Below are 16,678 nucleotides of genomic sequence, written 5' to 3'. Positions count from 1 at the left end.
ATAAATTCGCATCTATGATCTGTTATTACTATTATATTGCACATCTTATAATGTATCAAATAAATTGAAGAGTTGCAGACATTGTCTTCCATTAAAAAAATTGCGCCTTTTAATCATCTCTATGTTGGGAAGTAGTCTATTTCAGATTTTTATTGAAGTTTTACATATTTTTCTAAAAAGAATATATGCATTAAGTAGTCGACTATCATTTTCGTGCCTAAAGGAGAGAATCACACCGAATTGACAGTGGAGCGCAGAAGCGTTAAAGGATGTTGCTTGTAACAAAAGCAATTGACTAGAAACTAATATATATATATATATATATATATATATATATATATGTATAGTGTATATATAAAGCATTTTACAAAGCAAGCACTCTTTAAAGATTATCTTAAGGAGATGGAGACAAAATCAGGCTTTGCGGACAATGGACCGTCTCTCCCGCTGGTACTCAACTTCACCTCTTTGGTGCATTATCAGAAGAGCTCTCCTCACCTGACGTCATCACATTAATGGTTTACGCATTATATGATAAAACACACTTCTCTCATTCTATGCTTTTTATTGTCCATTTCAAAAAGATCAATATTAAAAAAAAAATATGAAGCTCTCTAATTACCATAGAATCATTCAGCCCCATTCTTGACAGATCCTCTATAAGCCTTCTCTCTGATAGCCGAGCCCCTATCCCCATTCTCCTCTTTATCTGAGTCTCAGCTTTCTGTTTAGCAATGAACATGTAAAAGCTTTGAGAATAGAGATGAGATGATATCAGGAATGATTTTGATCTGTCTTTACTTCCTTTGGTGACAAAAGGTAGCAAGTACCTTAATCTCGTTAGCCATCTCGCCCGAGATGTTGATCTGCTGGTTTATTCCGGATCTTGCTGCATCCATCGTCGAAGAATCAAACAGTTTGTAGGCTTCATCAACATCATCTTCATTTGCATCATGAGACCTGGGGATAGTTTGCCAATGATTATCTCAAGGAACGAGTTTTCTGAGCAGAAACAACTACCAAGCACATAATTGAATATTAAGAAAATTTTACTTACAGTCTCATTTTTGCAAGAGCCTCACTCAGTCTGACAATAGCTTCCAGTTGTCTAACTGTGATGGGTATTGGGGCAGCCTCTCCTGTTTCATGTGCTCTTCTCTTCATACTCTGCGAAAACCAGGCATACCATCAGTAAAACTTTCATTTCATAAGCTCAAGATCAGAAAAGTATCTCTGAGGTTTCCGCAAATGATGATAAAACAACCCGGAGAATGGAGTACTCATACGAGTAACTACTAAATGAGGATTGTATATATCCTCTGAAATTCTGCAAGTCAACACATCTGAACAAGTTCATATTGAAATGATATTGTGTCATGGCAATGAGATTCAGATAGACTAAACGTCTAAAAGTTGTTCCATAAATTTGACAAAATCCAACCTTGAGGTAGTTTCTCGAATTAATTCGCAACATAGGCCAGCTGACATTACTCGAATATGAAAATTACCTCTCGGATTTTGACATACAGCTGCTGCAGCTTCATAGCCGCAGCTTCAGAGAGACGAGGGCGACACCTTGTTCGACAGTATTGGATATACCTAAGGCAACAAGACAGGCTGCTGTATCAGTATTTTAACATATTAATATTCTACATGGTAATTTCTCTTCACATTAAATTTAAGTTGCTCCCATGAATGTAAATATACCTCTTGAGCCAATTCTCTTCTTTAGGAGCTGTTCCATTATCGCTCGAGATTTTGTCAGCAGATGCATGAACCTTTATGATGTGGCTGGCTATTTCCTGCCCCAGAAAATGGAATCCAACAATTAAATCTCTAAGCAAGCTAAGAATGATTTATAAGTGTTAAACATTCTTTCTTTTATACGTCTTGGGATGAAAGAATAAGCCTAACAAACAAATACAATTATCTTCTCTATTATCGGCCTTTAAATGAAATCCATATATCTGTTCACCACCTGTCACGTAGTACAATACTATCGAACTCGGTGTTACCTTGTCTTGGGAATACTTCCTGATGTCCTTGACAATGAAGATCAGATCAAATCTAGAAAGAATTGTTGTCTGCAAATCAATATTGTCTTGCGCAGTCTGAAAAGCCAACAACACGAATCTGTCTGAGAAAAATGCAGGAGGAAAGAAGATAAAACAAATTAAAAACGATAAGAGGAAACAGGCTTGAGACCTTAAGGTCATCATATCGACCAGAAGGAGGGTTTGCAGCTGCAAGCACAGATGTTCTGGAATTCAAAACAGTGGTTATTCCAGCTTTGGCTATGGATATTGTCTGCTGCTCCATTGCTTCATGAATAGCAACCCTAGATCAAATGAAAAAGTACCTTCTAAATTTCAGCCACTATGCATAACGATAAATAGACCGACTGCTGTATGATTTGGAATTGAAGATCCAAAGTCAAGAAGAATACCTATCTTCAGGTCTCATTTTATCAAATTCATCAATACACACAACACCTCCATCAGCCAAAACCATAGCTCCCCCTTCAAGATAGAACTCACGCTGGATGGAACCGAATGTATGAATTAAATGAGATAAAATTCACCACAGAAAATTAATCTAAAAAAATATCACAGAAAAAAAAGTAGGACAATAATCACATATAAGAGAGAGAGAAAAAGAACAATGTGAAAATGAAGAACATACAGAGCTGCTGTCTCGAATTACAGAAGCTGTAAGACCAGCAGCTGATGAACCCTTTCCAGATGTATAAACAGCTATTGGAGCTGTCTTTTCAACAAACTTGAGAAACTACAAAAGAGCAAAATCGAGGTTCTAAGACGGGAAGCGATACTGGCTTTTGTTTTAAAGCTATAAGCAACAGGATAGAAGGTTGAATTAAAATCACCAAAGAGAATAGAGATACCTGTGATTTCGCAGTTGATGGGTCCCCCAGTAGCAAAACATTGATATCACCTCTTAGTTTCACTCCGTCGGGCAGATTCTGCATTACATATATATACACGCATACGTTCATATATCAGAAAGTACACCCATACACAATCACAAAGGGGAATGGGAAATCAAAGGATCGTACCTTTCTAGATCCTCCAAAGAGAAGACAAGCTACTGCTTTCTTCACATCTTCGTGGCCGAATATTGAAGGTGCAATCTTGGAGCAAATTGCCTTGTATACATCTTGACTGTCAGCAAATTTTTTGAATTCTTCCTCCTGAAAGCAGTATCAAGATATTATTATTAATGAAATGTTACCGATAACACTGGAAACCTATGACGTTCCCAAGTTTCCAATAGATCGGGCAGTTCGACTTGGATATGACAGAACACGTAAACAAAAGAACAATATACAGCCAAAAGAATAAAGCAAAGGAAGACGTATTGGTAATATGTAAAATGATATGGCAGGTTGTCTAACAATTAAAGTTTTGAAGGAGTTGATACTAACTTCCTCAGGAGTGAAGACAGCAGGACCACGGGAACTGGCCTCAGATGTTTCTTCCAATCCAACAATCCTGATATAAGGCTGTCGAACTGCAACTGCTCCTTTGTGACTGCATCAGACAGTAGAGGAAAAAAGACATCAGTATGTGATCAGGTTTACACAAAAATGTTATATTTTCATCTTGATATATAATGGTACTTACGAGGCAGATGAACTTGCAGCTTGGAAGATACTGTAGATACCCATTACTGTCAGTCTTGTTCCAGGTACAATAGTTTGGACGAGGTGACGATCAACTGAAAGAAGCATGTTTCGGGGAAGCTCCCCAGTAGGAACATCCTTCAAAAGTAAATGAAATCATATTTAGACTTGTGCAAATAGCATAAAGATTTCGCATAATTCAACAAAATCAAAAGTTGACACCTCTGGGTTCTCCTGTAGTTTCAGGGTCTGTTGATCTACATACTGGCTCCGATCAGGAACCACCATCCATGGATCAAGAGGGCATGGCTCTTCTCCAGGCTACACAAGATCCAGTTGTTCTTATCAAAATTAAGAATAGCACCAAAATTGAAACACCGAGAAATAAAAGAAAGTATGTGAAACAAACCTGTGGAATATGATCACATGATCGAGGAACAATTGCCCCACCAAGCCCAGGACGACATGGAACTTCTTTAGTATTTCTACAATTCTTACATACTAAAAACACATAAGTGGCCTTTGCCTTTACTCTTGAAGCTGCAATGCTGATGCCAGATATTTTCACCAATTTTGAGATGTATTGAGCCTGCCAGAAGAACTAGCTAGTCAAACAACAAAGAAAAAGCAACCTACATAACAAAGTTATTGTTGTCTCAATTGCCCCAGAAAGGAAAATTCCGATCAGACAAGTTAGAGACCCTCAACAGTAACAAGGCACAGTCATATATAACCCCATAACTTGCATCATCATTATTTATAAGTTCTAAGGCTAGGAGACGCCATCATTTTTCCCGTTTTCATACAAAGTTCCTCTTCAAACAGAGAATAGATTCAAATCAATCTACAGAAACCTAGCATACCCCAAGAGAGCGTATGGAGACAGGGTCCTCTTTCGAAGTCAGTAAAATCTGTACATCCCCTAACTGTGGCTCTACCATTTCTCCTGTTTCTCCCGCTTCTCTCATTCTTAACCCAGCCAACACTTCTGCAGCTGCAGTCTCAAACTACAAGACGAACCCAGTTCAAACCACAAGGATTAGCGCCATAAGGAATTTTACATAAACAAGACCACGCAAATCCAACCCGCCCTAAGATACTCGGAAATGAAAACGAATCATTCCACGGCATATAAAAAAATTCAAACTGCAAGTGAACATTGAAGATCGAAAATGGGACACGCAAACCCGGAAATGGAAACAAATAATTCATCATAGCACAAAGCTTTAACAGCCACTGAACCCTATAACCCGAAAGTCAAAGAGTCAGCGCGAGAACCCAGAAAGAGAATAACTTGTCGGTCCGTCCAGACAATATCCCCAAAAAAGAAAATCTGATTTCCCACGTGTCAAGCCCTTCGATCAAACCCCAAAGCAATCGAATCGCTTTTGTAAAATGAATTCATCGGTTAACGCAGATTGGGTGATACCAGAGGCAAATAATTGGCTGGAGCGGATCGAAGCAAGGACGGTAGATCGGAATCGAAGGCGAGTAGATCTTCGAGGTGGACAAGAAGCTTCTTAGGGTTGTCGAGCAGAGCTTCTCTGTAAGGGAAACAGTTCTGTTCGATCTCGAAGTTCCTGATAAACTCCTTGAACTTCGTCAGGACAGTGTGTTGACTGACGCCGGCGACCCCATCCCCCGCCTCCGGGAACTGCGCCTGGTCGCTGTAGTACACCGCTCCTTCGTCCCATCCCGACATTTTTCTTCTCTCTCTTCGTCTTCCAAAACCCTAATCTTTCTCTCTCTCTCTCAAAAACAAAAGAAAAAAAGATCAGTTTGCTCTATATGAGGGAAAGGAGAAGTGGGCAGAGGAAGAGAAGGGGTTAACTCGGACAAAGGATTTTAGCGGGAAGAATGTGGCGGGAAAACGGATGGGCCGACTTTCTATTTGGGCTCTGAGATGGGCTTATCAAAATAAAATAAATATTTTCCGTTGCAGCAAAACATAAATTAAATTTAATATAAAAATTAAATATGATTTTTTTAAATCGAAAATAACGGATCTTAACCCATTCGAACTGTACACCTGAACAAAAAAACAAACAATTCTTTGAGAAATAATTACTTTTATCCATAAAAATCGAATAAATTAAATCCAATTCAATATAAAAACTAAACCGAATTACCAAATTTGTACTAAACTATCCAAAAAGTTTTTTAAAATTTGAGCAAAAGATATATTTATTTAAAAGAATTTTACTATAATAAAATTATATGGTACCATAAATTTTTAGAGTTCAACCGGTAAAATATGAATTAAATCTACTTCTCAATCTAAGTTTGAGTTTTCATTTAGAGAAAGATATTCACTTCCAACTTTTCGGTTTAGTTGAATCGAACTGTAAACTTTGAGATTATTAAAAAAAATATTATTAAAAAAAATATTACGGACCAAACACTTAGGGGGCGTATTATATAAATGAACTCAAACCATGCTCTTCATAAACTTCACACCATCAAAAAAACCTCTGTAAAGAACATATAAAGAAGCCATTTTTACAGCCAAAAAAACACTTTCACGTATAATAACCATATAGAAAGAAGCCAGTAACCAAGAAAACTGTATATATATATATATATATATATATAATGGAATGATTCATGCTGCTATCTCATCTCTACTTTGATTCTGATTCCTTATCATATTCTTCTTGATCCTGGTCCTGACAGCAGCTTGACTGCATCTTCCATGGAGGGACGATCGCTTGGGTTACTTCTCGTGCAGAGGATCGCAACCTCGACCACCCTTTTAGCTTCTCCCTGCGTTGAATCCCTCGGCCCGACCCCGTTTTCTTCGCATATTTCTCGTAAAAGATCGTCTTTCGGCTTTCTATGCGTCACTTCTCCGCCGTTCATCGGCCTACCGTTCGTTAGGATCTCGAAAACGAGCTCTCCGAAGCTGTATACGTCCGCTTTCAGCTCTGTTCTTGTCGTCTCGTTCATCTGGTCTGCTCGGCATTTCATTGAAAGCTTTAGAAAATGGGTGAATGCCGATGAAACAGACGAATGTATGTATGCATTATCTACTACATATATATATATATGCATGTATGTATATGCGTGTGTGGGTGTGTATGGTCATGCAGTTTTACTGATATATATCACTTTCAAGAACATCCATTTCTGTTTTCAGTGGTTCTTGGCATGAAAAGAATGCAAGTACCTGTGTTCCTTGTGGAAAGTTTCGAAAAGGCCGAGACTTTGCTCAACTGCACGACGTATTTGAAACCGAATTCCCCGAGCCGGGGTTCCATATTTTCGTCGAAAAACACATTGCTCGACTTCAAATCTCCGTGCGGGATTGCAGGGTAGCATTCGTGGTGAAGGAAGCAGAGTCCTTTAGCAATTCCAATGATGATCTTGAACTTAGTTCCCCAGTCTCTCCTCGTCCTAATCTTCTCAGCCATATTCCCGTTAGGCAAGTTATCATACAACACATAAGCAACATGATTGTTGTAACATACTCCGAGCAATCTGATCAGATTCTTGTGCCTTGCATTTCCCATCTGCTTTATAACTTTCAGCAGAAAACCGATGTTTCTGGCTTTCCACTCGATTCTTTTCACGGTTACCGTTATTCCCGTGGGTAAAACTGCTTTGAAAACCGATGCCCGAGATAGTTCAGACACCGTTTCTGAATGTTCCGGCGAATTAGAGCTCCTCAAGAAATCATCGGCCGTGAAACATGGCAGCCCAGCGAAAGATATCATCTTCCAATGGCCTCGGCTTCTATGGCGAACATAGAGCAAAACCAGAAGTGCAACTACCATAACCAGGATGGAGACTAAGCAAGAAACCAGAACTGGCATTATCTTCTTTGTGTTCTTGCCTCTGAACATTGTCATAGAGGCAGGACACTGTTTCAGAGGAGCTCCACACAACTCTGCGTTTCCGACATAAGCGCCTTCACCCATTGTCTGAAACAACCTGTAAGACGGAATGGAACCGCTGAAGTTATTGTGTGACAAATCTAAGACTCGTAGACGCGGAAGACGGGCGAGTTCCTTAGGAATGTGACCGGTCATTGTATTTCCAGCTAAATCTATCTTCTGAAGTGCTTGGCAAGTGGAAACAGATCCTGATAAAGTCCCAGAGATGCTGTTCTTGCTCAGTTCAATGACAGAAACTGGTTTGCAGGATCTGAACTCAGGCAAATGGCCAGAGATGTTGCACGAGGATGCTGAGAAGTTCCGCAGATTCTGCATGGACCATATTTCAGGTGGAATCACGCCTCCAAGCCCGGGATTGTTCGAGATATTGAAGTACTCTAGCTTTGTGGCTTCTGATATGTCTCGAGGAATCCCACCTGTTAGATTGTTTCTGGACAGGTCTATGTATGAGAGGTCATGGAAATGGCGGAAGCGGAAAGGGATCAGACCTGAGAAGGAATTGTCTTCGAGACGAATGCGGACAAGGGTGGAACAGTTGGAGAGAGATGGTGATAGACTTCCGGTGAAATTGTTGGAGAAGAGCATCAGCTTGAAGAGAGCACCTCTCGAGCAAATACCCTCTGGGATGCTACCGACAAAGCCGTTGGTCGAGACATCAACCCATCTGAGCTTTGAGTTCAGTCCCAAGCTTCTTGGAAGTGACCCAGAAAAGTAGTTGTTCCATATGAAGAGAGTGTCCAGTTCTGGGAGGCGGGCAATTCCTTCGGGGACAGCACCAGTCATTTCATTGTACATGAGGCTCAAGAGCTTAAGATTCTTCAGCTCCGCAAAACTCTCTGGTATCGGACCAGTGAGTTGATTGTCGGAAAGGTCAAGATTCACAAGAGAGGTGATGTGTCCGAGCTCCCATGGAACTGGCCCTGAAAGCTGGTTCCTGAACAGGAACAAAGATTCAAGCTTTGTCAGATTGCTGAAGAACTTGGGAATCGAACCAGAGAGATTTGCTCCTGCGATGTCGAGGTACTTCAGCTCAGTCATGTTGCCCAGTTTCCATGGAATCACGCCTTCATATGAGTTGTAACCAATCTCCATGTGAGTCACAGTTCTGACCAGACCAAGCTCCTCCGGTATGTTCCCGCTGAGAAGATTCCCTCCGAGGTGAAGAAACTCGAGGCTCTTGAACGAACCGTACGCTCGAGGAATCGACCCACTGAAGTAACTCCCGGCAAGATTCAGCACTTTGAGATTCTCCATATCAGAGAGCTCAATCGGCAAAGGACCCGAGAAACTGTTGCTAAATGCATCGAGGACGACCAGATTCTCGAGACCGGAGACTCCGCCGGGAAAATGCCCGGAAAAGTTGTTTCTGCTTATGTCTAAGCTTCTGAGGCTGCCGAGGTTGAAGATATCACCGGGAAACTCGCCGGAAAAAGCGTTGTCGCTGATGTTGAGATCGATGAGCTCGGTGAAGACGGCGAACTGTTTTCCCCACAAGATTCCGCCGAGATTCTTACCGGAGAGGTTAAGGGCGACAACGGAAGTGGAGTTCTGGTTGCACTTGACACCGGACCAAGAACAGCAAGCGAGCTTTCCCGGATCTCCGGAAGAGAAGAACCAGTCCTTTAAACTGTCGGAATCGTCGGTCAGTTCCGATTTCAAGCTGAGAAGAGCTTCCGTGTAAGGATCATCTGCTGAAACAGCTGTTGCAGAGGCTGTAATGGAAATGAATACTATAAGATTGAAGCAATAGAACCAGAGTTTATGGGCAGTATTCTCCATGTGAAGATCTCAAACCAAGAAGAAGAAGAAGAAGAAGAAGAAGAAGAAGAAAGAGTGGAAAAGAACAAAGATTAGATTACACAAAATGCTTTCGTTTTCTGGGTGAGAAAAAGCTGTGCTCATGGGAACTCGTGAAAAATAATTTTGATTTTTGTTAAATATATACAAATAAATATTATATATTGGTTCTTTTACTTATTTTTATAAAAAAAAAAAATTGAGTTTTGGTCTCACGTAAATAAGAAAAATAAAATGCTGAATTATGGCTAATGGGGTTATTAAAAGGTAAGGAAAAAATTCCATAAATAGTAATAGCAAACAAAACATTAATTTGTTTTTTTTATAAGGAACAAAACATTAATTTGTATATGCTGTCTTGATAAAAACAATTTTATTATATCTATATAATAAGTATCTTACCATTTCCATAAATCATTTACATGCAAATTTATTATCTGAATATTACAAAAGTTTAATGAATGTTAATAAATACGAGGCTCGGCGTATCCCGTCCGTACTGATATTTCATAAATACTACATCGATTAAAGGTAACACGACAAGTGTCATTGGTAAATATTTTGACTGAGTAAATGTATACATTGTATATGTACAGTTAATTAAAATTTGATAATATAAATCAGAGATACCAAAAAAAATGTTTATAATGAAAAACACATTCCAAAACCACATTTTAGAGGATAATCGCATCTTTGGAAATCAAAACTCTTCACTATTTGGCAGTTGAATTTGAAATAATTATGACAAACATTTTTCATTGTTATACGAATTTAATAAAATTACAACGTTAATAGAATTTCACCTATTTATTCGGATCGATCCTAATATGTGAGCCCAGGAATTATGTAATACTTCAACAATTTATAAGTGCCTAATGAATTTTATATATATTCAAAATAAGATATAAAATATTTGAACATCTTCCGAAATTTTTTATATTTTTTCCATTCAAATCCATTAGATTTTTTTGTTTGTTAAAAGTAAAAAAATTAGGATATAAAACTAGGAATCTAATAATATATAACTAACAGAATTTTAGTCGGCAAAATATCTAAAATACCATCTTTTTGCTAAAACTACTTATACACATACCCTTCTTCAGATATGACCATGTGACCAAAATAACTATATGGTCATATGATAGATCACATTGGTTACAATGATAAATTTACGATGATTTCATCAAGTGATTAGTATGATATGTAAGGTGTGACTACGGTGATTTGGTGTGATCACGATAAATTTAACGTTATGATCAATGTGACCACCATATGACCATACGGTTATTTCGGTTAATAATAGTCACACATGGAAGAGAGTACATATAGAAGTAGTTTTAACAAATGGATGATATTTTGGATAATATCTGATTCAATCTAAAACAAGATTACCACTAGAAAAATAAGATGAAAATAAAATTGAACCAGAATTATATTAATTATATTTAAGATAAAAAATTAAATGAATATAATTTTAAAAAAATTAATTGAAAGGCATCTGATTGTTCATATTATAACGTTTTATGGTCTTTACTTCCTTGGACTACATTTCGATTCAGATCATATAATCTAACAATTCCTGTCCAAAAAAAAATCATATCAAACAACAATAATTGAGAAAACAAAATTTATAAAAAGTTGTATTAATGGAATTAAGGCGGCTTTTTTTTTTTGTTATGGAAGTGGAAGACAAGAAGGGCCATTTCTTTTCTTTTTTTTCGTTTTCTTTATTTGTGAAATTTTCACTTTCTTGAATTTGTAGTATTTTACAAATTGATAACAAAAGAGCATCTTTTTTTCGACCGTATCTTTTTTTTTCACTGACAATAATATCTATCAATTAGGGTTCCTGCTTTTTCTTGAAAAAAGGGCACAGAGCAGAACAAAGTGAACGTTGTGAATAATGAATCAAATCATTAAATTACGTGTCTTTATCTACGAATATAGTATCATTATAAAAATAAAAAGCAATAGGAGAATAAAATAGATCATAAAAGTTCATGTGGATCAATCAAATCTTATTAAAAATATTTTTTGGGATAAAGATGGATTCTGAAATTCAAAAATAAAAATATAAAAAGATCATTATATTCTGACAATATATTATCCTCGAATGGAATGGAACTTATACTTTTCCACTCCCACTAACTACTTGATAGATATTTGATTGATTGTTTCACATCTTGCGAATAGAAAATTGTGAAGCTAATATTCCATGAGATATCGAATTTTTTTTGGTAAAAGTGATTTGTAAAAAAAAAAATTGAAACATTGGCTGGAAATTGAAACATTGGCTGGATATTTAGCATTTAAATTATATTCCATTTTCTTATTATTTTTTAATTTGATACAAAAAAATTTCTAAATGTTTTGTGCCTCGTTTGTTTGTTTTTGTTTTTTGGTAAAAAAAAAAACCCATTTGTTTTGTTTATATACTTCCCATACGTTGCTTGGATTCGGTTTAGATTTAACTAATTTAATTTTAAAGAAATCTATTAAAAATAACGATTTTTTAATTGTATTTAATTTAGATACATTAGCATATTATTCACTTCGATTGAATTCGATTTGTATATAAGAATCAAAATTTTTAAAAAAGAAAATATTACGAGAAATCAAAGTTACATGAATGCATTGACGAAAAGTGCATATGACGGGTTTTTGTGTGTTATAACATGTTTAAACACTTTTACAAAATAATAATATTATTCGTTTTTATAAATTATAGAATATATATATATATATATATAGTTAGTAATAGTATACATAGATAGATGGGGTTGGTTTTTTGAAGCGAAGATACAAACAAATGAAACGACAAAGATTGCATGAATTGTGAAAGTACACACAAAGACAAGACGTATTTGTTTCGTTGTTGTTGGAGGGTTTTATTCAACGACATAGACCGAATTGTAAGTGACAGGTTGAATTTTATTCTTAAATTATTTATAAAAAAAAACATCCCTTTGCGTTTCTTTTTTTTTCTTTTTCAATTACACATTTTGAGAGAATTTTACGTATGGAACAAACACGGATTTTATGGGAAAAAAAATATTTTTTTATAATTAAAGATTGCAGAAACTTTTTTTTTCCTTATAAAGGACATCACATTTGATGTGAAATCTTTTACTATACATAAAATGGTTGATGATTGACGCTTTGTATCCTCTTTTATGTTTGGGATGTGTTTAAAAATTATAAAAATTTGATCTATATAAAATTATGCATATATATAAATATATATATATATATACAGAAATATTATACTGTTAACATACGATACAAGACCCGATTATCTTTCAGTGTTATGTTCGAGACTAACTAATGAGCATCTATTTAAAATGTCAAATACATTAAATTGACGTACGAATAGGCTCAAGTTGATACAAAGAATTCAGTAAATTATTTCGGAATGAATAATTCATAATCAATTAAAGTCACAAGAAAGGAACTTGCGGCTTAAGCTTTGGGGGCCGTGTTTCCCGTGATATAATATATATATATATATATGTGTGTGTGTGTGTGTGTGTATTTTAATTTCATACAGTACAAACAAAAGAAATGCTTAATGACGTGCATGTAAATTTGATGGTGACGTGAGAGATAGGGTTTCCAATAAATAATGAACTAAAACCAAACGAAAGATAACGAAACACTAAAGGAACCGACCCAATGTGTGTGTGTATATATATATATATATATATATATATAAAAAGATCACAACTTTTAATACCCCTTACTTTAATTTTCTTTGTAAATAGATCTAACAAGTTTAATCATTCAAACTACCAATAAAAAACGTTTTTTTTCCAAAGTGTTTTCTACCACTAGTTTCATAAAAGAGTGTTAAATTCAATCATTCAATTTTTTCCGGTTATTTTATAACATTTGAGATATGTTTTTCAAAGAGTTACACGTTTACACAAGATCCGTGGTGTAGTGACTGTCATGTTCGATTGCGTTTGTCTGAAAATAAATGATTTTGGAATAAAAACTAGAAATTTTATTATTTCAAATGGAGTAGCGTAATTGGAAAAAATAGGTGACGTCTTATTGAAAATCATAAATCCAAACCCACATGGAGAATTTTTTTTTTATATATATTGAACCTATCATAGTTTTGTATAATTTTTAATTTACCCAAAAAAAAACAGAAAATAATTAAGCCTGTTAAATCGGATTCCATTCCCATCACCACCCTTTTTGTCTGCCCTTTTGTATATTTATCATATGATGGGCAATGGATTAGGTGATGACTCAAACGTACCCACGCGTGAGTGGCCACTGAAATGACTATTTTATCCCCTTACTTACTACGGTCACATTTCCCGATAAACAGGGGTAATTCTGGAATTTCATTGGTCGTAAGTTTAATACAGTAAAAGTCAAAACAGAAAAAAAAATGTTTTACCAAAAAAAAAAAGGTTATGCAACAATGGAAGAGTAGCTTATAAGTAGATGCATTTGATGATACAACCTTCTTAAAGAACATCTTTTTTTAGCCAATGTGTTTATTTCTTCTTTTTTTTTTAATTAAAAGCTGAAGCTATTGAAGATTTGTGATACCGAATTTGAAGATTGAATTTCTTGTAACGATTGCATTGCAAATCTGTAAATGCAGAGTTTCATCCCTGCAAAAGTCAATAAAATTGGACGAGTTAAAACGCCAGTTGCATGATCCTTGTTTTTTTTTTTTTTGATAAACTGGAAGTTCACCGGATCTTTGGTCCCGACTACATCTCCCAGAGGACCGGGGAAGCCCATGTGAATGGCCCTCCCCACGCTTGGGTTTGAATCCAGGATGAGAGCATGCTTTGCATGTTCTCTCACCACTAGACTATCCAAGCTTGGGTATCCTTGTTTGTACATATTGTTTGGTATATCTGTTTCATGGTTCTTGGTCGGTTTCGAAGTGACGAACCTCTAATGGCATGGCAGAATCTGGTTTAATCCGGTTAAGCCTAACCGTACCGAGAATATACTCTGGCAACTCCGATTCTTCCTTTCCCTGCACTTGAACGTTTCTTTGTTTAGCGAATCCGAGTGATGATTGCATTAAACAGAGGAAGGAATTCTTGCTTGGGTAAAACTAGGTAGTAAATTTGGTAGATAAACGATCCAAACCGAATAACAAATAAGTCCGGAACCGAACAGAAAGGGATAGAAAATACCGAAACCGAACCAAATAAAAAAGATAGACCAAAAGTCCAAAACTTTCTTTGAAAAATAAATATTTTCATCAATAAAAATCGAAATTGAACCGAATTCGAGCATGAAATCACAGACCTCGATCAAGATGGCAAGATCAACAATCAGGCTTGTGACATATCCAAGAACAAGACCGATCACACTTCTTGCAACAGATGATGATCCAATATCTACATCGATCTGCAGCCATTGAAGATGACGAAAATAAGAAAACTTCTGTATCTTTGATGGAAACCCGAGTTCATCTCGGCTAAATAACAGGAGAAAATGCTAGAAACCAACCTCCAAGAAATTATCCTGCCTCAGGTACTTGCAGGTTACGGCTTTACCAAGCAAGCAAGCTTTTGTTCCAACAGCCCGCTTCACCATCCAGTATCCCTGTGTGATTATTACGAACCCACATTTTCTTACATCAAACTGAGATGAATCCAATTCAGAGACAAGAATACAAAGCGGAGTTTACTCACCTGAACAATGCTTGGGATCAATTTAAATCTCGAGTCTCGATACGTGTCACTCCCATCCACAAATTTTCCCAGCGATGAAGATTTATTTACCGGCCTGTCAGCAGCATAATATAGGACCAAACAATAGTTGGGTTTTGCTGGAATCTGGAAAAGAGAGAGAGAGAAACGTTTTAGACTCCCGAGAAAGCGGTTATAGTCTCATGTAAATGAAATAGTAGATGGATAAGTTACATAACACAAAATTATGAAAACCAACTAACCAAAAAGAAGATTTATAAAATGGCGGACTGATTTTGTTTAAAGCTTAGAATTCAGTTTCTGCATATGTTGGGGTGGTTTGAGGCATACTTTTGGACAAGGCCTTCATGTATAAAAGCTTATGTTGTGTAATATTCGAACCTGGAGATTGATGACGAGGATGAACGGTAGTTTTTTCGCAGCTTCGGACTGCAAATAACAAAAGTCCAAGTCAAGCAATTATACAAAAAACCAACAGTATCGATGAAGTAAATCATTATTGCTCGCTTCCTTCTTTATTTTCCAAATATTGACATATCATGGATATATGTAAACTAGTACCCGAACCTCAGCCACAAGACAGAGGAAAAACTGGTTAATCAAATCATCATTTGGCCATGGCAAGGTCTAAAGAAGTGTTATAAGATATTTGTTTGAAGAAAGAAATCTAGCTTTGGAGAACATTAAAAAACAGATCAATCTTTTTCGTGTAGAAGAAAGAGGCCATCAATGAATGATAATAGTTCTTCTCGGTCTGCTCAAATACAAAAGTAAACAATTAGGTAAAGTATGGCACCTGAACAAGACACTTGGGATGCAAAGCAATGTTATCTACGGCTTTATCAACTTTAAACCAATCTACTGCTATAAGTTTGAGAAGAGGCTCCCCACCCATCACCTGAAATTATATTATCAAAAAGACATATTACTAACAGTTCTACCGGAGTCCTTATTAAAGTGCATCACCAGTTCATCAGATTCAAGGACAATGTAGTTCAGAATCAGAAATCTGTCAAACCCATGCGGTAATAATCCTAAGTTTAGGGAATGAACATATAGAGATGTAAAGAAACTAAAGACAGGATATGAGAATAAGAACCAAAGGTGAAACTTAAGTGGGCATGTCGACGACATGAAGGCAGTAACATGGCAGGGGAAAGCACGCCCTTAATTCTTATAAATACAATCTCTAACAAATGTATGTTCAACTGTAAAACAAAATTAAAGGAGATGGAAAAGCTTAAACTTGTTATTTGTCCTTCATAGAGGAACCGAGAACACACCTTTGCATTATCTTTTAAATAAGTTTTTCCTCTGATCATAAACCCCATGCCACTAGGAGAACACCAGCAGTTTGAATCTTTGTCATCCAACCCTTTCTGCAGGGATCCTTGGAACTGACTTAGATCGATGGTCACAGGATCAACACAAGCATCCAACTCGTTGTTTGCACATGGAGCTAATATCAAATAGAGATGATATTATTACAGGTTTACAGCTCATTGCTTTTGGTAAAAAGAAGTAAACAGGAACATCAAGTTATTGAATCCTAAAGGAAAACACAACTCAATTCTTTTCTTTTCTATCATCACAAAATTCAAATCTGAACCACTTGCGAAAAAAAAAAAGTTGTGTAGGGAATTCTATACCTTGTT

General features: G+C 36.4%; 3 protein-coding genes across 5 annotated transcripts in view; all 3 read right to left on the bottom strand.

Annotated features, from left to right (window-relative positions):
• Positions 1-279: 279 nt before the first annotated feature.
• LOC104808931 (DNA replication licensing factor MCM5) lies at positions 280-5,430 on the bottom strand. Its single transcript, XM_010534786.2, has 18 exons — positions 5,070-5,430; positions 4,504-4,647; positions 4,050-4,229; positions 3,863-3,961; positions 3,642-3,778; positions 3,443-3,548; positions 3,074-3,208; positions 2,903-2,980; positions 2,683-2,787; positions 2,447-2,538; positions 2,206-2,338; positions 2,016-2,111; positions 1,708-1,802; positions 1,509-1,599; positions 1,058-1,167; positions 831-960; positions 623-724; positions 280-498 (listed from the first exon to the last, which is right to left on the bottom strand). Exons 1-18 carry the CDS (start codon positions 5,340-5,342, stop codon positions 415-417), a joined length of 2,190 nt encoding a protein of 729 aa, XP_010533088.1. The 5' UTR covers positions 5,343-5,430; the 3' UTR covers positions 280-414.
• A 633-nt stretch (positions 5,431-6,063) lies between these two features.
• LOC104808930 (leucine-rich repeat receptor-like protein kinase TDR) lies at positions 6,064-9,438 on the bottom strand. The gene is made up of 2 exons (XM_010534785.1): positions 6,807-9,438; positions 6,064-6,591 (listed from the first exon to the last, which is right to left on the bottom strand). Exons 1-2 carry the CDS (start codon positions 9,310-9,312, stop codon positions 6,284-6,286), a joined length of 2,814 nt encoding a protein of 937 aa, XP_010533087.1. The 5' UTR covers positions 9,313-9,438; the 3' UTR covers positions 6,064-6,283.
• A 4,224-nt stretch (positions 9,439-13,662) lies between these two features.
• Positions 13,663-16,678, bottom strand: part of LOC104808929 (protein ENHANCED DISEASE RESISTANCE 2-like) — an 11,218-nt gene continuing 8,202 nt past the window's right edge. For 2 of the 3 annotated variants that reach the window (XM_019202051.1, XM_010534782.2), the window contains exons 16-23: positions 16,307-16,482; positions 15,820-15,921; positions 15,405-15,452; positions 15,006-15,149; positions 14,821-14,916; positions 14,617-14,718; positions 14,220-14,338; positions 13,973-14,017 (exon numbers count right to left, since the gene is read on the bottom strand). In XM_019202051.1, the coding sequence (XP_019057596.1) occupies position 14,017; positions 14,220-14,338; positions 14,617-14,718; positions 14,821-14,916; positions 15,006-15,149; positions 15,405-15,452; positions 15,820-15,921; positions 16,307-16,482 (788 nt within the window). In that variant the 3' untranslated portion in view covers positions 13,973-14,016. The other variant, XM_019202052.1, reaches the window with a different exon arrangement.

The sequence above is a fragment of the Tarenaya hassleriana genome, unplaced genomic scaffold, assembly GCF_000463585.1.
Source record: "Tarenaya hassleriana unplaced genomic scaffold, ASM46358v1 Cleome15, whole genome shotgun sequence".
NCBI lineage: Eukaryota > Viridiplantae > Streptophyta > Magnoliopsida > Brassicales > Cleomaceae > Tarenaya > Tarenaya hassleriana.
Note: the sequence above shows the minus strand (reverse complement) of the source record. Positions and strands in the feature narration are given on the sequence as shown.

Excerpts from the sequence above, each read along its gene's own strand:
- LOC104808931 (XM_010534786.2), bottom strand. The coding sequence starts at position 5,342 with ATGTCGGGATGGGACGAAGGAGCGGTGTACTACAGCGACCAGGCGCAG. Across the intron at positions 2,539-2,682 it reads TAATTCGAGACAGCAGCTCT|CGTGAGTTCTATCTTGAAGG; the intron begins GTATGTTCTTCA and ends GGTTCCATCCAG. Across the intron at positions 725-830 it reads AGATGGCTAACGAGATTAAG|AAAGCTGAGACTCAGATAAA; the intron begins GTACTTGCTACC and ends ATTGCTAAACAG.
- LOC104808930 (XM_010534785.1), bottom strand. The coding sequence starts at position 9,312 with ATGGAGAATACTGCCCATAAACTCTGGTTCTATTGCTTCAATCTTATA. Across the intron at positions 6,592-6,806 it reads ACTTTCCACAAGGAACACAG|ACCAGATGAACGAGACGACA; the intron begins GTACTTGCATTC and ends AATGCCGAGCAG.